The following is a 22,778-nucleotide window of genomic DNA, read 5'->3' on the forward strand; positions in this document are numbered from 1 at the left end:
AATAAATTTTACTATGATATTGTTTTTTAATAACTGTAAATTGAAGGTTCTTATAACATCAAGATTTTGATAGTAAAAAAGACCTCTTAAATATATGTATATATAGTCATTAAATTGTGAAATCAACATTTTTTTTACATTAAAACTGGCTGCCTAACTTTAAATCAGACGGCCAAATCTTTCATATATCCTACCCTCCCTCTCTCTCCATGTGAACAACTCTCTTTTCCTTTCTCATCTCCTTGCAATGGGGGCTTTAGCGGTTCTTCTCCTACCAACATCCGTGGACAGCCGGCAATGGCAAGGCAGGAGCTGGTGACCATGATTATCTAGAGCCACCCGACTCACTCATGGCTAATGTCTAATAGACAATTGAGAGAAAAACAAAAAAATAAATATACGAATTAATACTGGATGGTAAAAATGTTCTTCATCATTTTCTATTTGCTTTCTCTCATCCATCCATAACAACCCTTGAGTGAGGTGGGTGGTGACCTCGGTGGTGGCATTGAATAAGCAGAGACTCACTGTTCAATTTTCCTGTAACTATGTTTTTCAGTGTCTCTTGCGTCCAAATGATGGTAAGCATTATAGCGACAACCATGAACATACAAATTTTATCTTGTCTGTGTCAAATCAAAATTATGCGATATATTTTTTGTTAACTACTTTGTTATGTAAAAATAGTTTTATAATGCGATTCAAGAGACGTAATGCTCTTTCCCAGTGGATGCACCGCGGGCTATGAAAGGAAGGCGACGACTCTGGGAACCCAACTGCAGCTATCTCTAAGGTCGGCTTCTCTCAACGGATTGATCTATTAATGAAATATGTCAATGGGGCATATTTATTTCGAAGGAGCACTGTGAATGCGGTTCGTCAGACGGAAGGAAGGAAAAGATTGTTTGTTTTGGGAACAAGTCACTAATCAAGCTCTTCAGAAGCCTGCTTGCAAGGATACATAGCAAAGCCAGCGATAGCTGCTCTAAGGTTGAAGTATTGAAGTCTACAGGCAGGAAGCTGTTGATGCCTCAGAAAAATGGAGAAGGCAAGAGCAGTCAGTTTCAGGTCATAGTCTAACTAAGATGTCAATAAGAAGGTGAAAGGGATGGATGCAATGAACTGTGCCTGCATCGGCAACTCTTATTCACAGTACCTCTCAGTTAATGGAACCCACCTAGGGATCAGTCCAAGCAGAAGAGCTTTACACTAGCCGACCAACTAACACCCGCATGGGCATACGTTTTAGGAGGAATGCTCTCCTCCTCCATGATTCTGCAGCAATGGCAGGGATAGAGGATCTTGCAGGAATGGATCAAGATGCAAGCAAACAGCCTGAGGAATTTAAGATAGTCCATTACAGATTTGTTGTCGTTTATGTGGGTTTCTTCTTGATCTTAATTTATAGTAGCTTTTTGACTCACTACCGTGCTTTAGTGCACTCATCCCCCGCTTGGCTGGATAATTAGTTTTTCATGCACATTATATTTATTATCTGCTGTTAATGAAGGTTTAGGCTAGGGGCAGAGTTATGAATTTCTCGTTGTAGGGGCCACACTATAGTTTTAAAAATTTAACAAGAGTCTAAATATAATTTTTTAATTTATAATTTTTTTATATTAAGCTAAAATTTTAAAATTTACGTGTAATTTTTTATTTTTTATTTTGAAGGGAGGCCATGACCCTACCAGCACCCCTGTTTGGGCCTAGCCCCAGGCAGGTGTTCTACGGAAAATACAGAAAGATAATTAGTTGTCATTTTCATACTTTCAAATGCTATTTTGTGTATCCATGTTTAGTAAAAAATTTACTTTTGAACTGCCACTTTAGATTTGGAGAAGTACAAAATTTTATTTTACTGTAAGTTAAATATATTCCTATACTATACTTTATTTTCATGTCATAATTGCATTGTAGGTACGATTGCTGAACATAAGATTATGTTGGGGCTATTAATGGGACATATGTTTACTTAATTATTTCAAGCCAAATTCACCCAAAATATTAATTTAGGTATCACAACATAAAATAAAATGTATTTCTATATTTTCATTTAATATGAAAATTAATTTGAACATGTTGTAGCTGGTTGATAAGATTTTGCACGTGATGGCAAAGTATTGCTGGATGTTCCATTATACAACACATTGTTGTTTCTTCTAGTGAGTAATTTTGTTCTTATATACAGAAAAATATCTTAACAAAATGAACATAATAACCGAACAAATGTTATGCAGTCAATGTTGTTTTTGCAAAAGCATTTTCATGATGCCTGTTATCACTCAAAAGAATTTAGAAATAATGATCCCACAAGCGAAACAAATGAATTATTTAATGCTTGCAATTTTCAACTTCAGAATGTTGTTCAGCTCGCATTTGGTGTTTCAAGAGGGAGACTTACTATGTCGAAATCTCAATATTTTATCACATCTCAAACTAAAACTGTATTAGCTTGTTGCATCTTACACTCATACGTAACTTGTTTAGGAGAATGGGTAGTGTTACGAAGATGAGTTTCCTGAAAATATACACAATGATGAAACCAATGAAGATACTCTAAAAAATTAGACGTTTATCTTATTATCAGTGGGAAATGAAACAACATTAATCTTGAAAATCGTTCGATGATATAGTATTTTTATTTTGGCAAACTAAAAGTTTTCGCCCAAGCGTGCTTTCACGGATGATTTTGTAAATATTCCGTAAGAGGGGACTATTACGAAACGGTCTCTTATATATGGATTAGCAACTTGGCGCGGCGATAGAATTTTAGCAGTTCCGCGGAGATGGCGGCACTGAGCTCTTCGTTCCTTCAAATCGTCATCCCATCTTCGACAGAAACAACGAAGTAAGAAGCACATACCCGTCTTTTCCAATCGTTCTCGCATCCCATCCATCGTGAAATTTATGAATTGTTGCCTATTTATCTATCAGTTTTTTTATTGCTTAATTCGGATTTTCTTGTGGCTTGCCAATGAAAAGAAAAATGGAACCGTAAGTGCTTTATCTCCTTGGCAGAGTAGAAATAGCGAGTTTTCGAAGGGATTGAAACAAAATAGTGGACGGGTTTGTTGTTCGTCAAAGGAAGGCTCGCCGATACTCAAATTCGCAGTAAGCGGGGTCACAGAGTTGCTTCGGATTCTCAGTTGGCGAAGTCCACGGTAAATATCTTGTTTTTTTTTATGATATTTTTTTCTTTTGAAGTTCTCCTTTACTGTGAAAAGAAATTCCTATTAAATCGGGAATATACCATGTTGGATGCAATGAATTGTGTCCTTTGCCTTCTTCAAATAAAGGATGACTAGGGTGTTTTGTGTTTTGTTGATAGTTCGAATGAAACCGCTAAACAGCCTTCAGATGAGAGGCTTTCAGTTCGCGACATCGAAGACCTGGTTGCCATCATCGAGTCCGATTATCAGAGAGCTTATTTCCTTACGGGTTCTCCCTCTCTCTCTCTCTCTCTCGTGGTTATTGCTTCGTTCGATGAACTATTTGCATGTGGTATTTTCTTCGTCTTGTACTAGCTAATATATCTGTTCACTTATTGAATGTTTTATTGGTTATGGCTGGTGGAAGTTCATAATCCTTTTCTTGTCCCTCTTTGGTTGGTTCAAAGAAGGAAAAAAGAAAGGCCGAGGGAAACATGCTAAGTCATTTTCTTCTTTCATTAAGGTCAAAACACTAACTATAAGGATCACACCTATGTCAGACCCATATCACATAAGAGTGTGGACACAGGTGTGAGTACAGAGCAATTAAAAAAACTGGGTGCGAGTACGTGGCTCTCTCTCCCTTTGTGTGTGTGTATATAAAGATTTTTCTCTCTGTGTGTGTGTGTGTGTGTGTGTATATATATATATATGTATATATATATATATATATATATAATTTTCGAAGTATCTGAATTCATTTATGAGCCATTCCACTTGAATGATGGTTCATAACATTCCACATGCAAAGTTACTTTTTCAGACTCAAATGTAAGTTGTCATTTACCTTTCCAAAAAAACTTCACATCTTGTGAACTGTCAATCAAGCTGATTGAATAGTTCATAAACAGTCCACACATAACTCTCATATTTACTTAGTCTATGTATTTTGCAACACTCTATTTTGATCCTAATGTACATACCTATGTTGTGAAAACTGAAAACCATAAGTAGAACACATTTTATTCCAATAAAAATTTATATACATTCAACAGGATTTATTTTATAGAAGTGATGTGTTACATCATGCCTTTGGATGTGAAAACATGAATTTGATTTTTGAATTCCTAAAATTGATAGAATGTGGGATACATTGACAAAAAACATACCATGAAAACATTCACATTAATAGGTTTTAAGGTAAAAAGGAACAACATATTGCCAAATTGGAAGAACACTAAAAAACTTAAGGTTATTGGAAGAAGAAGACAAAAATGGATGGTCAAAGATGGGCATGTCAAAAATCAGTCCATGTATGGCATGGGTGTAGGTTGCATCATACATGGCTTTGACCATGTCCAATCCATATCTTGTTTTTGCACTTGTGTCGTGGAGTATTGGCAAGGGTACAACTCCCTTTTACTCACGTCTATGTGACATAGGATAACCGTTAACATAGAAATGGCAATTGGGATTATTAAAAGGTTCTCAGTCTTTTCTCATGTCGCATCCCTATGATGGGCCTGTTTTCTAGCAGCTCATCCTCTGTGGCCTCCTGCTGCCATTCAGTATTGCTGCCTTCTGGCTCTATCCTACCTTGCAAGTGTCTCTGGGATCAGGCTGAAAATAAGGACTCTAGTTTGCAAGCTGCTACTTTGCCATGAGGAGATTCTCCTTCATCTTTTCTGATGCTAGTTCTTTTGGCTATTTTGATCTCCTTCTTACCCAAATTTAGATATTTCAGTTTGATCAGAATCATTTTTCAGGGTCCTGGACTGATTATTAGCCTTCTTCAACAGCTTGGCTGAAAAGATGGTATTTCATTTGGAGTGCAGGTTGTTCTGCCCCTTGCCTGCTTTGAGGAGAATGTAATAGTTCTTTCTTCAATGGATTATGCAAGCCCTTGACTAGGATTGCCAACATTTTGTTGGGGAGGTTTCTATCTCTGAATATCTTTTAACATTTTTTTTCTTTTTTTTTTGGCTAGTAAAAGTCAGAAAGTATGAAATAATAAAATGTGGTCTCACGTGAGTATAATCATCATAATTCACAAAATCTTTTTCCTTTGCTTTTTTTCAGTTTAAAAATGACTTTTTAAACTTGTAACGTACTGAGGCATGCTTATTCAACAGTTAGTCCAGAAAATATTGGAATATAAACCCAACAAGCTTTTGTTTTTATAACATTTTTATTTTTCTCTTCTCTTAATTCCAAAATGACTAGCTAGGAGCATGCAAGGTGAGGTAGATGCAAAAAGTTCTTCATTATATAATTGAGTTGGTTCCTGAAATAGTTTGGTTGGATTAGCAAAAATTAGCAATGGGTAAATCTGCCCTATTTTCTCAAAACATTTATCACAAGAATTTTCATTTTCTTTTCCTACCCTTTCTTACCATTTATGAAAAGCCATTAGTGGCTGAATGGTTATTGACAACTGCTGATATAAGGAGAAAAAGAAGAAGAGGTTTGAGCAGTTACATTTGGTTTGCTAATGACAATTGGCAAATGACATGCTACTCACTTTTGATTATGCTCCTGACACATGCAAAGGATCTAATCCATTTGAGTCCTCGAAGTGGCTTCCACCGGACCTCCTCACCAAACGCCCTTGGGTATCTAAAACAAACGCTTGTAATGATCCTAAATCCTGAACTACTTTGTGGAAGGTTTCTCACTGCTGCACCTTGTGGGACTATGTCTTAGTCCCTCCACATTAGCAATTCTATGCACTTCTATGGGAATGTGATAAAGCAATTTGGATTCAAGAAAAACAAGTGAGGATCCTTTCCTTGGCATCCTGCCATTGCACATAATCTTCTCCTCCGGTTTCTATTTTCAATTTGATAGCTGCTCAGTGTTCAGCATTCATCAGCCTGGTAAAGCTAAAGCTTAACATATTTAAATGGGAAGAAGTTGAATACCCATGAGGTAACTGCACCATTCTCCAACGATAAAAGAAAATCAGATAGTATGAAAAAGCAAGTAGAAAAAAGTTCCAGTACTTATGCTTTTAGTCAACCTGTGCCAAAATATTTTTCTGCAGGGCATCCCCTTGTCCTGGGAGCACATTACTTTCTCTAATTTGAGCTTTGTTAAGTTCTCAACTGAATTCTATGACAGATTCAAACAAGCTTTTACATATGAGGTTCAATTCTTTTGAATTAATGTCTGGTGATGCAATTTCATTCTCAATTTTATTTCAATGATTGAATCAAATGTGATTGTGAATGAGTTAATTGTTCATGTTTATGCAACGGTTTCTCAAAAAAGATTCATTTGTGAAGGCAACTTCCTTTGCTTATATTTGATAAATTTTAGTCTGATTTCCTTTTCCCAGGATTCTTTCTTGCATATGAATTCAAACTTTGTTTCTTTAATAGGTCAACTTATAATTGTTTATTTGGTTACTTTTGCCATACTCTCATGCTTTTTGCACTTTGAATGAAAAACTCACTGTTATCAATATTTCTTTCTGTTTTATTGTTGTTATGACCTCTATCATCTGTTACATTACTTATTGTAAATGCAAAATGTGCAATGAAAGAATATGTGTGTGTGTTGAGCATGGATGCTATGTGTGCTTGCATTTGCACTAGTTTCCAGCTTATTATGCAATAAGAAACTGTTAACTGCTGTTATAATTTTGAGATGTTGAGAAACTTGAGTAATACGGTGACAGGAAATTTCACATCAACAATCTATGCTGAAGACTGCTTGTTTGAAGATCCAACAATCAAATTCTCTGGTAAGTCTTTTGATTAATTTTGTGATATAGGGATACTTGTATGTTTGGTGTTATCGGTTTGAACTTTGAAGTTCAAAGAACCATAGCTTGTCCCACTGGTTCGAAGCACTAAAATTCGTGATTTCAACTTGCTCATGGTTTACAAAATTTCAACTTGAATTGTAACAAGAATTGGAAGACAGAAAAAAAAAAAAAAACTGGACAAAAAAGACAATTGATGCTTATGTTCAGGATATTGATTATTGAGTTATTCCAGGCTTGGCCAAGTTTTTCAATTAATCTGCCTATGCACTAGTGACGTCTTGAGCAATGAGAAAGGGGATTCAGAAGAGATGATACTTAAGGGTTCTGAGAGACTAGCGAGTGGCTACTGGATTAGGTCTCATTGTAGCATGATAGAATGTTATCCATTAATATGTTGGATGGAAAACTAAGAATACAGCAAAGCTATATTTAATCGGCAGAAATGCAACAGAACTGCACTTTGAAGCCCATTGGGCAATATGTCAAACCTTGCTCAAATGTATTGCATCAAAACAAGGGCAATAAAGCAAGCATTAAGTCCCTCTTGATGTATTGGACCTTGGATGTACGCTTGTGTGACATCATTGTCTTCAGAATCAGGAATCACCTAGCTTTTCCTGATTTTCAGAATCAGGGCCTATCAGATTGTGATCCTTAGAGTCAGGAACAATCTCAATTGTGTGAATTGGGGTTGCGACCCTTGTACTTTTCTAGGGGAACATCGTGAACTCCTCTAGGATTCCTTCATGCACATCAGGATACATTATTCTGTAAGTTCATGACAACAAAAAATATGAGAACAACCTTCTCAGCCTATCACATGCATATGAAGCCCTTGGACCCTATCTTTTAGACATTTGCCATGAAAAAATATCTTGCATCTTTTGAAGATGTCCAACCGACAGTATTAATATGCAGGATCACGTCTTCTAGTGAGTCCAACCATTATCAAATCAAGATTGATAAAGAAAAAAGTGGTATCGTAAACAAACTTATCTGTGGTAATAAATGCAAATCTTAATACTTTTTATGGTGAAAATAAGCTCTTATGGCACACAATGAATTGAATCTCTCTTTCTTCACTGCAAACTTCTCTCACTCAAATCTGGCACGTTTTTCTCCTCAAACTGTCAAAACTTACAGACAACTATCAAGAATTGTCCAAGAGTTGGGCTCTAAACTCAAAAAACAAAAAGGAGGTTCAAGTGCCCTTAAATTTCTGCAGACACTGTATCATTTGACACTGGGCCGTGTTGCATCACGTTATGCAATATGACACTGTACTGTATTGCTACACAAAGACACTACACTCTTGTAACTAGTTATAAAAGTGCATCTTAACACATTTCACTATAGATACGTTGCATATCACATGAAACAATATGATAGGTAGAACAATGGACATAATAGTTAGGTTCTCATAGCTTAAAAAGGGAAATATGTACGTCAAAAAGGGCCCCACAACAAAAAATATGAGCTACTACCTGGCATCAATCACGGTGCACTAGCATCCCCCTCTTCCCTGGACCGGCATCATCATCAAGGAGCAGTGCCATTTGCCAAGTGAGAATCTGAAAGAAAACGAAACTCACATGTCAGAGAAAAGCTCTGATTATGACTTAATCCCAGGAACCCACATCAGATGAACTAGACTAGGTAGCAAGTAACGATCAGATCCATAGAACAATTATACACAGATTTCCCTGTAGTACATGGCAGGGCAGCAACAGCTGTCAGGCAATCACACAGAGACCAAGCAGTAAATGCATAAGCTGTAACTAACATGAACAATTACAAACATACTCACATACACATTTCTAGGAACCGAGATATGGCATACTTTCTCATGAGGCTTCCTGGCTCACAAGATTGTTGTGTAGTGCATGGTCAACACACAACTGAGTCACCAGGGTGAGAGTGACATCAGGGCAACCCCTGACATGTCCACATACAGCATAAGGCTGAGCTTAGTGATATACTATGTTGTTAAGGCATCACCTAGGTGTGGACTAGGCGCCAGTCAACACCCGTCGCCTTAAGTCCATCACTTAGGGAATGGGTGTGGTGCTGGTGCCTACTAGGCACCAGCACACCTAGTCCATAGGAAAGTATATGCCCGTGATTTGATTGTTTATACTATGTACAATCTGTTATAATGTATAATATATGTACAATCTGAAATAATGTATATTTATGTATTGTATATTAATGTGTTATGTATATTAGTACAATCTGAAGCAATTTTTAAAGTGGTTCCATCTGCAGTTGAATCTGTTATAATGTATATTATATGTACTGATTTGTACAATCTGTTATAATGTATATTATATGTATATTATATGTTATATGCACAATCTGTGGTAAACTTATAATGTATATTATGTGTACTGATTTGATACGATTTTTGTTTGAAATGATTCAAATGAAATAGTCTGTAAGGTCTATAACTGAAATAGTCTATAAGAAATGCAAGCATTGTGTCCAGTATGTAAACAAGAATGACGTGTCTTCTTTTGTGTATCAAACTAAGGCATCAGCTAGAACAGAACAGCACAGTTTTCCAGTATGTAAACAAGCTGGAAATTTATTGTTAGTTTGTCATGTACCAAAGAACAGAACAGTTTTTCATGTTTTACTTTTTGGCTTTACTTACTGTTAAGATGTGTTTATATTCAGTTTTAGGTTTAAGAGGGTACTTTTGTAATAACTTTTCCTTTAGATGGTTCTCTTGTAACTTCTCTCTCTCCTCTAGTCTATATAAAGAGGAGTTAGAGCAGATTTCGAGGTCAATCAATATTATTCTTTCTAATCTTATCTTGGTATCAGAGCTGCAGCCGTCTCCTCCTCCTCTGCGCGCCGATTGAGCGGCGCCACCCGCCGCCTGACCGCGCCCATCACTGCGCTTCCTCCGCCCGCTCGTGTCCACCCATCTCCGCTCGTGGCTGACCTCTCCACCCGACGCCTCCGCCCGTCGCTGTCCTCTCCGCCCGACGCCTCCGCCCGCCGTTGCTGTCATCTTCGCCGCTGCCCGCCGTGGCTGTCATCTCCGCCCGCCGCCGCCGTCCGTCGCTGCTGCATCGCCGCTGCACGCTGCATCGCCGCTGCTGTCTCAACTGCTCCTCCGCTGCTCTGCACGCTGATTTTCCTCTCAGCGTCTTCGCTGTCGTCTCTGGTATCTCTCTTCGTTCAGCTCTGTTGTTGCCTCTTCCAACCGATCAGACTTATGGATTGCTGCCTGCGTTCACTGCATATTGCTTCATGATCAACATGTTGTCTTTCGATATGTGACTGTCTTCTTTTTGCCTGCACTTCCTATTCCGTGGCTCGGTTTCCTCCTTTGTGTTGAGCGATGTCTGAAATTAGCAGTGGCGCTAATACCTCTTCCTTTGTGTCGTCGGGAGAGATGAAGAGTTCCCCATTTTCGAGCATTATCACCAAAATGGATGGGGGTAATTACGAGATGTGGGCCATGCAAGTAAAAAGAACCTTGATCGCTCATGAGAAGGAACATCTTATATTGGAGCCCGAGCCCGTACAGAAGGTAGGAAAATATACTACTTGGTTTAAAGATAATTCGTTGGTTATGGTATGGATTGTTGGTACTCTTACTCAAGACATTGCAAATGAAGTCCTGCATAAGGAAAGTGCAAAGGATATGTGGGATTCCCTTGCAGCCACCTATTCACAAGCAAGGAATGAAACAAGAATTATGCAGCTTCATCATGATATTCATCAGATGCGCCAAGATGGTCGACCTCTTCATACTTATTATTCTAGTCTCAAGTCCATGTTTGAGAGACTAAATAGCTACTTTCCTGCATGTAAGTGTGAACAACAAAAGGCATACAGAGATATGCTTATGGTCGGAGTATTTCTGTTTGGATTAGACTCTGTTTATGAATCAACAAAGAATCAGATGCTCACTAGTCCCTCGATTCCTCCTATTGATGAAGCTTATAGTAGGCTAAGCAGAATTCCAATCCCTTCATCGACTGTTCTTGATACCACTTCTGCTATGCTTGCTACTCGTGGCAGAGGTGGGTCCCTCTTTGCCAGAGGACGAGGATACCGTGGCCGTGGCAATACCCCTTCGCGCCCAGTATGTCAGTTTTGTCATCGCATTGGTCACACTGTGGATAAGTGTTGGCAGAAACATGGTCGTCCAGCTGTTGCCAATCAGACTGTATTTACTGATTCTCCAGAGCAGCCTAAGGCTCAGCATACTGTTTCCTCCAGTGAGTTACGTGCAGATGATATTATCTCTCAGTTGAGAAACTTGATTGGAGATAGACCTCAACAAGCTCCTGATCCGACCACCTCTACTATCACTACTGCTGCCAGTGCATCTTCATCTGGTATGTATTCTGATACTACAGATTGGCTCATTGATTCGGGTGCATCGACACATCTCTGTGGAGACAAGGCACAGTTTACTTCTTATGTCCCTACTCCACCTGGTCGCTCGGTTATTCTAGCAGATGACAAATATTCTCCAGTTGTTGGACTTGGAGAGGTCCAACTTACTTCATCATTACCGTTGCAACATGTTCTTCATGCACCAGAATTCCCACATAGCCTACTATCTATCAGTCAGATTACCAGAGATTTAAACTGTCGTGCGATGTTTGACTCCTCTTCTCTTGTGTTTCAGGATATACTGACGGGCAGGGTGATTGGCAGTGGCCGTGAACAGGGAGGTCTTTACAGGCTAGTGCATCCCTTTCCCTTTGCCGGGTCTACCTCTGCAGGGTCGTCCTCATCCTCGGCTTATACTTGGCATTTACGTTTTGGACATCTACCGTTTCAGAAACTGCTGCATGTTCTTCCTCAGCTGTCTCCTAAGTCTTCTTTTCAATGCGAGTCTTGTCAGTTGGGCAAACACCATCGGTCATCCTTTCCTCCGCGGCCCAGTAGAAGTAGCCATTCTGTGTTTGAGTTACTTCATTTTGATGTTTGGGGTCCGAGTCGTACACCTGATCTTCAAGGTCATCGATATTATCTTGTTGCTGTCGATGACCATAGTCGTGTTAGTTGGGTTTTTCTTATGAAGCATAAATCTGAAGTGGGTCATGTAATCAAAAATTTTATCAATGAAATTCTGACTCAGTTTGATACTTGTGTCAAAAACACCGTCATATTCTTGATGTTGCCAGAACCATTATCATACATAGCCATGTTCCCCATTCTTACTGGGGAGATGCTGTTCTCACAGCATGCTATCTTATTAATCGAATGCCGTCATCTGTGTTAGGAGACCTTATTCCTATCTCTGTCCTCTTTCCTGACAGAGACTTGTTTTCTGTTCCACCTCGTGTTTTTGGATGTGTTGCCTTTGTTCAGTTGCTTGGTCCTGGACGAGATAAGTTGTCTCCTCGGGCCATCAAAACGATCTTTGTTGGTTATTCCCGCACTCAAAAGGGATATCGATGTTATGATCCTTCTAATCGTCGGTATTATGTGAGTGCTGATGTTACATTCTTTGAATCAACCTCTTTCTTCTCCCCAAATGGAACTCAATTAAGGGCGCCTGAATTGAATGATGAAGTCCATTTTCCTCTACCTCTCATGAGTTGTCCAAAACCAGTTGATCCACGCTTTGGGGCTGTCTACCAACGTCGTACTAAACCTGTTGCGCCTGTTCACTGTGCACCTGTGCCTTCACCCAGCACGCCCAAGGTAATTCCTGACACAAACTCAGCTGACAATTTTTTATGTAATGATGACATAGGAGAATGTCACGAGCATGTTCATGCTCCTAATGAACTTGATATGCCCATTGCTCAAAGGAAAGGCAAACGCAGTTGCACTTTGCATCCTATCTCTGGTCATTTATCCATGGATAGACTCACTCCTATGTACCGACAGTTTGTCAAGGGGCTGTCGGCTATTGCTCTTCCACAGAATCCCATGGATGCTCTCTCTGATCCCAAATGGGCCGCAGCTATGCAAGAAGAGATGGATGCTCTTCAGTCTAGAGGCACCTGGACACTTGTTACTCCTTCAGCTGATGCAGCCATTGTTGGTTGCAGATGGGTCTTTACTATCAAATACAGCGCGGATGGCAGCATTGACAGATATAAGGCTCGTCTGGTTGCAAAAGGCTATACTCAAACTTATGGGGTTGATTATTATGATACCTTCTCTCCTGTGGCACGACATGCTTCTTTACGGATTCTCCTTGCTGTGGCTGTCAGCAAGAATTGGTCCCTATCACAACTTGATGTCAAAAATGCCTTTCTCTATGGTGACTTACATGAAGAAGTGTATATGCAGCAACCACTAGGGTTTGTTGCTGAGGGGGAGTGTCAGAAAGTGTGCAGATTGCGAAAGGCGATTTATGGTCTGAAACAGAGTCCTCGAGCTTGGTTTCAGAAATTGTTAGAGAATATTGAGAATGAGGGCTTCAGACGTTCTTCGGCCGACCATTCCCTCTTTGTCAAGAAGACTTCTACAGGTACGGTGATAGTTCTTGTCTATGTTGATGATATCATTGTTACAGGGGATGATGATCAGGGGATTTCCAACATCAAGGATGTCCTTGGACAACACTTTGTCACCAAGGACCTTGGTGAACTACGTTATTTCCTCGGTATTGAGTTTGCCAGAAATCAAAAGGGCCTTATCATGTGCCAGAGGAAATACGTTACTGATGTTTTGCAAGAGACAGGGATGCTGGGGTGTCGACCTGCATCCACGCCTATGAATATCAATACCCGCTTGTATGATGATGATACTGAAGATGTTGATGCGAGACAGTATAGAGGGATTGTTGGGAAGCTCCTATACATCACTGTTACTCGACCTGACATTGCCTATGCTGTTAGCAGAGTGAGTCAATTTATGGATAAGCCCAAGAAAGTTCATTGGGATGCTGCTATGATGATTCTTAGGTATCTAAAGAATTCACCAGGAACGGGACTCTTCTTTCAGAATGGTACCTCACTCACTATATCTGTGTATGTTGATGCCGACTATGCAGGATGCCCCTCGGACAGAAAATCCACTACTGGATTTTGTGTGTTTATTGGATCCAACTTGGTTACATGGAAGAGTAAGAAGCAAACTGTGGTTGCCAGATCAAGTGCAGAATCTGAATATAGAGCTATGGCTCAGGGTACTGCTGAAGTTATGTGGGTTAGATCCCTGATGTTGGATCTTACTGTCGAAGTGCCTCTTCCTATGCAACTGTTATGTGATAACAAAGCTGCACTGTTTATTGCTAATAATCCGGCTTTTCATGAAAGAACCAAGCATGTTGAAGTAGATTGTCACTATACCAGAGACATGATTCAAAAGGGGTTTGTAAGTACCTCACACATTTCAACTACAGGGCAAACAGCTGATATCTTTACTAAGGCTCTTGCAAGGGGACCATTCCAAAGCTGCTGTTCCAAGTTGAGCCTATTTGACATATACGCTCCAACTTGAGGGGGAGTGTTAAGATGTGTTTATATTCAGTTTTAGGTTTAAGAGGGTACTTTTGTAATAACTTTTCCTTTAGATGGTTCTCTTGTAACTTCTCTCTCTCCTCTAGTCTATATAAAGAGGAGTAGGGCAGATTTCGAGGTTAATCAATATTATTCTTTCTAATCTTATCACTTACAAAGTGTAATCATTCAATTAGAATAAAACAGAACAGTTTTTCAAGTTTTATTTGGAATAGAAGCTTACGGTTCAGTCAGTAAGCACATAATTTTATTATGTAATGGCTAACATAACTAAAAAAAAAAATAAAACTTTGGTTGCCTTTTTTGCCTTGGCTCGCCTAGTCCCGCCTAGGTGCTAGGCGCTGCTGCCTGGGCGCTTTGACAACATAGGTGATATACTGCTGCAACAACATCAGTTGTACACTTCACTGCCATATGAAGGGGACTGAGTCCATGTTAGTGGACTGGGTAAGGAGCACATTCAATAACTAGACTGTTTTTGGAAGTTTGATCTCATAATCCAGGTCCATGCACTGCCCACCTAACCCCATTTTATAATGGGCTTGACTAACGTCCAGTCGGCTATGTCACATCAGTGTGGGGTGCGGGTGCTGGTGCGGGTGAGGATGAGGGTGCTGGTATGGCATATCCCAAAAATTTTGGGTGCAAAGGTGTGGCGAGGGTGTAGATATATGATATATTTATTATATATATAAATGTATGTATTCATAATATATATGATTTTAGCTTGTTTCTTGGCATAATCGGTCCTTTTTACTTTTGCTTCTGTACATAAAGAAAGAAAGGGATAGAGAAAAGAAAAAAATATAAAATATTTTGAACTTGCATAAGAAAGGATGCAGTTGGGGTGCGTGTCAGAGCCGCTCCTGTATCAGCACTAGCACCAGCATCGTGTCGACACAGGTGCAGCCCCTTTTTTGAAGAGTCCGTGTGACATAGCTAGTCGGTATGATCCTTTTGTGGAGTAGAAAGACCCTTGGCCATTGCCGTATGCCCATTTCATGCTCAAGCTCATAACACAGTATCAGGCAATGCAACCCCACCCAACCCCACCCCACCCCCACAACAACATATATATATATACACACACACACACACACATATGATGAGCTATTAGCCGAGTACAATGGTTAAAGAACCTAACATAGCTAAATTAAGAGCCAACTGAGCATGCCATGACATTGTTAGGATCTCATAGAGGCCCTTATGACCCTCACCTGTAAACAGACCCTTGGGAACCTCTAAACTATCTTTCGGGTCATGACCAGTGCCCCAGTTGGTCTTATACATGTGACCAGCTATAAGGAAAAAAATTGCAATAGCCAAATGATGGTGTGCAGTATCGGTTAGCCGTTGACCTAGCCTTCTTGTTAATATCAAATTAGCTCATCAGACTTAAATAAGGGAACTTGTAAAGGAAGCCAGAACATAGTTCATATCATTTTGTCTTAATAAGTACTCCTTTCAATCTTATCTTTAAGGTCACTTATTAAGGTCAGAACAAAGCCTTCTTGTTGACTTTTCATTGAATGTTAGTAGCTCATAATTGAATGGCATTAGTGCTTTTGATCAGAAAAGCTTTTGCGAGCTCTTGTCATCAGAAAAAAAGCACTCACCTTATATTTATATATATATATATATATATATATATTTTATGCTTCTGCCTCTCAAACAATGTCAATACTGCTTTTCAAAAAATCTAAACTATAAAGATTAGATGGATACAATATGTTCAAATATTTATTAAAATTCAAAAAGGAGGGAAAATTAGATTTGTAAATTATAAAGTTTTTTGAATTGATGGTCTTCACTTTCTCGATTCTCAAACTCCACTCTTAATATAGGATTTCTGAACTTTTTAGGTTCCCATATTTTCATACCTTATGCATTTATGTATATGGCAAGAATTATGAAGAAAGGGCTAAAAGCACAGAGATGAGTAAAACCACTCGCATTTTTGAGAATGGCTTTCAAATGTCCACTCCTCCCTAGAATTTACCAATCCTAAGGTGGAGGGGATAGTTATATAGAGCAAAAGAGAAAAAAGGAGAGGGAAGAAAGAAAAAGTAGAAATAAATAATTAATAACTAATATATGTATTCTCCTATGTCACATAGGTACGGGTATTCAGACTATTTTCAAAAAACTTAGGTATGGGGGTACGGCTGTATATATATATATATATATATATATATATAAATAACATAAAATAAGAATTCAAACAAAATAACACATTCATGATTCAAAATTTAAAAACACACTGTATGTGTTTTCTGAGTGTAAATGGTGTAAAGAACAAAACTGAAATCCTAAATTTTGGATAGGAAAGGACTCGGTCAACTTTGATCGAGTCCTAAATCGGACGGATACGGTCCTAGGTACGTTAATCGTATCCGGTACTGATTGACCAGTACCCAAGAGATACCCGGGACAGTACCAGTACCAATACCAGTGTCGTATCTGACCGGTACGGGTGTGCTGCCTATACAGCAGTACCCATGTGACAAAGATATTTTCATATTTTTCATCGTTGAGGTTTTTCTCGAGTATTGCTTGGAAAGTTTGTTTTTTTAAGGAAATTTGCGAGAGTTAAAAGTTATAACATAGCAAAAAATAATTAAAAATATGAAAAATTGAGTTTTATAAATTTTCTTAGAAAACATTGATAAAAATTTAAAGTAGTCATTAGATTGTTGAAAGACAATCCAGAAAATGTTTAATTTATACACATGCATGCAGTTTCTTATATTATAGAAAGGTACAATTTAACTTGGCAACTTTGGAAGGACAAGACCTACATAGTTCAAGGGCTACCTGAGCTTACGAACTTGAAGTTATATGTTTTCTTATCGCCATTTTTGTTATTAGTTATCACAACTTCTTGAAATGGTATAAAAATGCTTTTCTCAGATATATATATATATATATATATATATATATATATATATATATATATATATATATATATATATATATATATATATTGCAGAATGCAGATTTTGTTGTTTGAGCTAGCATCTCATTTGTTGCTTCTGTGTTTCAGGTAGAGATCTTTATAAACGCAACCTGGAGTTGCTTGTGCCTTTCTTTGATCATCCATTTCTTGTACTGAAAGAAATCAAGAAGGTATTACAAGAACGTGAATCCTGCTCTTAAGCTAATGCAATGTTGTGGGAAATGTTAAATGATCTTGGGTTTTGTTCTTAACATGTCCCTGACATCTCTCATATACTGTGTTTTGTAGTGCATAAGTTTTGAGGTTAAGTGCATACAAGCATCTTGGAAATTAAGGTAACTTCGTTTCTTTCTTGTTTCAAGTGATAAAGCTGCTGCCATGCGGGGGAGTGGCCTACTGGGCTGGGCCTGGACCGCTAAGGAGGCAGTCAAATGTTTGAAACTTTGAACCTCATAGACACTCGCCACTTATATAAGGGGAAGCAGGTCTTTACCTTGTAGGCATGGGAAAGGGGTCGCATGGTTTCACACACCTGGGCAGCAGCTCTAACATGGACTTGGCTAGGAAGGCACTGAACCTCTGTCAGCATGGCAGGACACAATTGCAGCTCTAGGCTTGCCAAGGACAAGGTCAATGCTGTGTTAGGTGCAGTCCATGTACCCATGGCTGAAGCCATCCAAAAATGAACTCTGTCAACTTTGATCGAGTCAATTTCCATCCTTTTTTAGGTTCAAAAATTACTTTATGTTAATTTTGGTATGCTTTTTCACTCTGGTATCTGTTTATATTTATGAGTTTATGATTTACGAATGTATTGCTTGCAAACTTATATACATGGTCGTGTCCCTGTGCCGAAGTCTCTTGAAAATGCACACCTTTGTCTGCCCTGCACCCACACCCATACAATATCGGGCGACAGAGGGCAATGGCTACATAGTTCTATGCACCTGGGAGGGTGAGAACATCTCTCACCTTAGGTAGTTTCTTCTTGTACAATTGAAAAAAGGGATACAGCTGCTTTGGTTTTCTCATTTATTGTTCTGCACATGTGAAGGAGTTTCTTTGCTCAATTATGTGGACATTGTGGAGGGCAAACATTATGCTTATTTGTGCCTATTGTCCTTTCTCATTCCCTTCTGCGACACTGAAATTTTTATTTTAAGAGCTGATCATATTGGCTTTGATATCTCAAAAAACAGTGATTTAAATTCCTTATTTGGGGTATAAGAATTTCTAACCTATAATTCTGTGTGTATCAAGTTTCGCTACTCATGTATTTAGTTATTGAAACGCTATATCATCAGATTATGCTGTAGATGCCCCATTTTCTGCACTTCTCAAAGGCCATCAATTTTATTTCATTGGTGTGCTAGTTTATAAAATCTCCGTATGGATTGAGGCATGCATTTCATTCTTGGTTTGGAAGTTTCTCCCTGCAAATTCAAAACTCTATCACCTTCTTTTTATGTATTAGGAGAAAGACATTGTTACTCTTCTTCTCATATATGTTGATAATATTGTGACAACTAGAAGTTTTGGTGATCACATACATAAAGTAAAGCAATTCTTAATGAAGGCATTCAAAATGAAGGATGTAGGGGAGTTGAGGTATTTTTTAGGTGTGGAAGTTGATAGACGAGGGGGGACATTGACTCTTATGCAGCAGAAGTGTACGCTGGATCTTCTAAAAAAATATGAATGTCAAATTGCAGGCTGGTTAATATCCCAAGTGTATTACATCAGAGATTGACTGTTGAAGAAGTGAACATGGAGAAGTTTGTGCCAGTCCTACAAGATACTGGAGTACAGTAGGGCATGTTGCAGTATGTTATGTTTATTAGGCCTAACATTGTTTATGTCTTTATGATGTCAATCGGGTGTCTTAGTTTATGCATGAACCAAGAGAGGGTCACATGGGGTTGTGAAACACATTTGGAGCTACTTTACTTAAAAAAGAACTATAGGAGATAGGCTTATCCTTTGGAAAAATAAAGATGCGGATTGGGTTGGAGATCCAGATTAGAGGCGGTCAGTTTACTGTTATTCATTGAAAATAATCTAGTGTCCTAGAATAGCAGGAAACAAAAGGTGGTGGCACACTCAAGTACGAAGGCTAAGTCTAGATAACTGAAGTTACATATATTAGACACTTATTAAGTGATCTAGGAGAGGATATTGCATGATCTATACTTTTATGTGATAATCAAAGTGCAATCATTATTGCATTCAATCTCATTCAGTATAACAAGACAAAAACATATTAAGATTGATGAACACTTTATACGTAGAAGGTTGAGATGAGGGTGATAGAACCACATCATATAAGTACAGAACATCAAGTTGCAAACTTATTCACAAAAGGATTGACAAGTCGACTATTTTGTTTATCGAAAAGTAAGTTGTACATGATTGAAGACCATGTGCAACTTGAGGGAGAGTGTTAAAGCAGACGTCTGGATCTAGATGTCATGTCCCTTGTTTATTTGGGCGTATAATTAATGGCATGCTTGTAATATTCATGTTCTGTTATTACATTTTAGTCATTGGTGTAAAGCTCTTAAAATTAATAAAAGTAAGGTTAGGAGGTGTGATTTCGTTGCTGCTGCTCCATCCCTTCAGCACTATTCTTCTTCCTCTCCTCTATTTTCTGTGCGTAGACACTGCAGTGAAACAATATATTATGATATTCAAAATTATTTTAACAGGGAGAACTTAGGCATGAAAAATGGGCGATAGGTCAACTCAGTAGTTAAAAAGTGCTAGGTGGTAGCCCTTCTAAAAGGCCTAAGGGATCAAGACAAAATTAGGAAAAATTAATTAAAAATGATAAATTGCATGTATATTTAAATTAGATTATGCCAGATCACCAAGCATTACTTATAGAAAGAGGGTAAGGGCCTCCTAGAGATCCACGACGGCGAGAAGGAGCTAGCCAACAACTAGCTCAATGGATATGCAATGGCCAAATCACCAAACCATGATAAGTAAAAGTGTAGAGAGAATGAGAGGCAATTTCCCTTTTTTTAATTTTTTTTTAATGATTTTACCGTTACATAAAAAGGAAAATCAGTGAAACAAAAAAGGAAAAAAGCTCTCATGGCTGGTGCCTAGTCGCCTCAGCCTAGGCAGAAAACTTAGTGGACCTAGGACTGACTAGGTGCCTACTTGGTAGCCCCAATAGTCTAGGGCCTAGGAATGCCTTTGACTGCTAACTTGGTTGGAGAGAGTTTTGAATATTGATCAGTACTATCTTTTGGACTCCTAGGCCTTGAAAACTTCTCGATTAAGAAACCAAGCAATGAGCCAACAGGTTCCAAGTTACTGGAGGTCAATCAATTGCTGTTGTGGAAGCACAAGAATTTACCTCCTTTATAAGTTGCAATTAGTTTCCCTTGGTGTAAAGTTCATCAATTTGATGTTTCAAGTCGAATAATTCAGCAGGATAGTGGGTTATGTTGCATGAAGCTGTATCAATAAAGTTTCTGACACACTAAAGCACGTAAGGCTAATTTCCATCTACATGAAGTGGTCAATAGATAAAGTAGACAAAACTCCTAAAAGTGCAATCACTACTCAGAACTAACACACTAAAGCATACTCGTAAGACACATATTGATGCTCTAAACATGCATTGAAAACCATGCATACAAATGTGTTTCAACCACATATGCACGAGTAAGGAGGACTAACGATGTATAAGTTGTTGGCAGTTCTGTAATGTACAAGTTGCTTATTTACACAAATACGAAGAAGAAAAGGAAAAAAGGAAAGAGAAAATATGTAATTTTATAAAGGGAAACACATGCAATGTATTATCCGTAGATACATATCCACAAGTAGGGTCTCCAGGACTTACAAAGTAAAGGATAGAACATCATACACTAGGTACATGCATTGCAGACTTGCAGTGGAAACCCTTTGGTTTCTGTTGCACCACGACACACACACATTGGTTGAGCGTGTATGATATTTTATTTGGATCTTTTAGTATGAGCATGCTAACTTGGAGGTGGGCCACAGAATTAGTCCTACTTTTTGTCTTCTTACTGGCATGAAGGGTTGTGTGGTGGAGATCTGTACTAGCGCAGGTCAAGAACTCGGTTACTGGTTCAGAGGGACGTGATAATCTGTCAACCTTGCTTGTCCCCATGAGAGATGTCATAATCTGTCAACCTTGCTTGTTCATATAACTTCACGGGATTATTTATGAATGAAATGCATGGTTATGCAAATGATGTGGGCTTTTGAACTAAACAGTTTCATGTCCAATTGCAGAACCTACTTGAAGCTTCCATGGAGGCCTCTTATTTCCATTGAAGGCACTACTGACTATTATTTGGACGAGGAACTGAAAGTGAGGTGTATTTCCCTGTAACAAGTTTATGTCTTATTCATGTTTTAAATGTCAAATGTTACAGCAGATTAAGTGCTTGAGTTCTGCTCACAGATAGTGAGGCATGCTGAAACATGGAACGTATCTCCAGGGGAAGCTGTCTTACAGATATTCAGATCTGGTGCTGTGAGGCACAAGAAGTGAATCAGAAGACCCAGGCTTAATCTTATCATATCATATATGCCTTTGGAGAAATCGTTGAGCAGCTAGCCTTGAGAGTCCTGCCAAAATTGTCAGTCTGCAGCTGTTCATCTGTTTTTTACACATGCAGGTGCATCTCATCTATGATTGTTTCCATGCCACTTTTTATCTGGTTAACTTCACGTCGACACCTCTTCAGAAATATTTGACAGGTCATGTTATTAATTACTAATGAAATGAGAAATAAAAATGTAAAAAAAGGGAAAGAGGCACAATGAGGTTAATGATCAAAGGAGTGATTGCTTCGCTTGGCCACATATGGTACATGTTTTGAGCTAACTGCATGTTTAAGCGGAAGGCCACATATGTTCAGAGATGTTTCGTTTTGAGCTAACTGCACGTTGAAGAGGTTATGATGAAGCACGATCACAGCGAATACCATTGAACCTTCCTAACTCGTTCCAGCATGGACATGGAATGAGTGGTTTCAGCGTTCAATCTGAACATCTCATGACATTTTGGGTATCAGACTGAAAAACGATTTTTGTTGCTTATTTCATGGAAGCAATATTGACTTGGATAATTTTTTTGTTTAGACATTTAGAAAAGACTTAAAGTCAATTTTTCGTACTGCATGTAAATCTTTTTAGTTTATATGTTAGTTTTTTTTTCTCCTCTCATTGGAAAAGTGTAATTCAAACACGTGAAAAGAACAACTATAGAAGAAAATAAATTAGGCACGGTGGTGGGAAGTCAAATATTAAGAGGCAGTGGTGTGTTCTGACCCTCTCCAGCCAATCAAAAAGTTCTTTTAAAGCATTTGAAATTACACCATAGCCATTGAAAAATTATATGGGGTTTCCACACCAGACCTGTGATTCGAGTACCTCTCCACCAAAACATCCTAGCTTTGCCACTGTTA

At 38.6% G+C, this 22,778-nt stretch overlaps 1 protein-coding gene across 8 annotated transcripts; it reads left to right on the top strand.

Annotated features, from left to right (window-relative positions):
- The first annotated feature begins 2,695 nt into the window (after positions 1–2,695).
- On the top strand, positions 2,696–22,497 carry LOC116256587 (uncharacterized). 8 transcript variants are annotated; one of them, XR_007572980.1, is made up of 8 exons: positions 2,696–2,848; positions 3,024–3,161; positions 3,329–3,438; positions 6,829–6,894; positions 17,410–17,492; positions 17,611–17,657; positions 17,808–17,967; positions 21,598–21,680. XR_007572980.1 is itself a non-coding variant. In XM_031632993.2 (8 exons), exons 1-8 carry the CDS (start codon positions 2,787–2,789, stop codon positions 21,877–21,879), a joined length of 663 nt encoding a protein of 220 aa, XP_031488853.1. In that variant the 5' UTR covers positions 2,699–2,786; the 3' UTR covers positions 21,880–22,497. The 8 variants fall into 8 exon arrangements, 4 of the variants coding, with proteins under 4 accessions (XP_031488853.1, XP_049933067.1, XP_031488858.1 ...); XR_007572981.1 differs by having other exon boundaries at positions 17,808–17,951; positions 21,598–21,652; XR_004173161.2 differs by having other exon boundaries at positions 2,697–2,848; positions 17,808–18,078; positions 21,598–21,678.
- Positions 22,498–22,778: the final 281 nt, after the last annotated feature.

Source organism: Nymphaea colorata, chromosome 1 (genome assembly GCF_008831285.2).
Source record: "Nymphaea colorata isolate Beijing-Zhang1983 chromosome 1, ASM883128v2, whole genome shotgun sequence".
NCBI classification, from domain to species: Eukaryota; Viridiplantae; Streptophyta; class Magnoliopsida; order Nymphaeales; family Nymphaeaceae; genus Nymphaea; species Nymphaea colorata.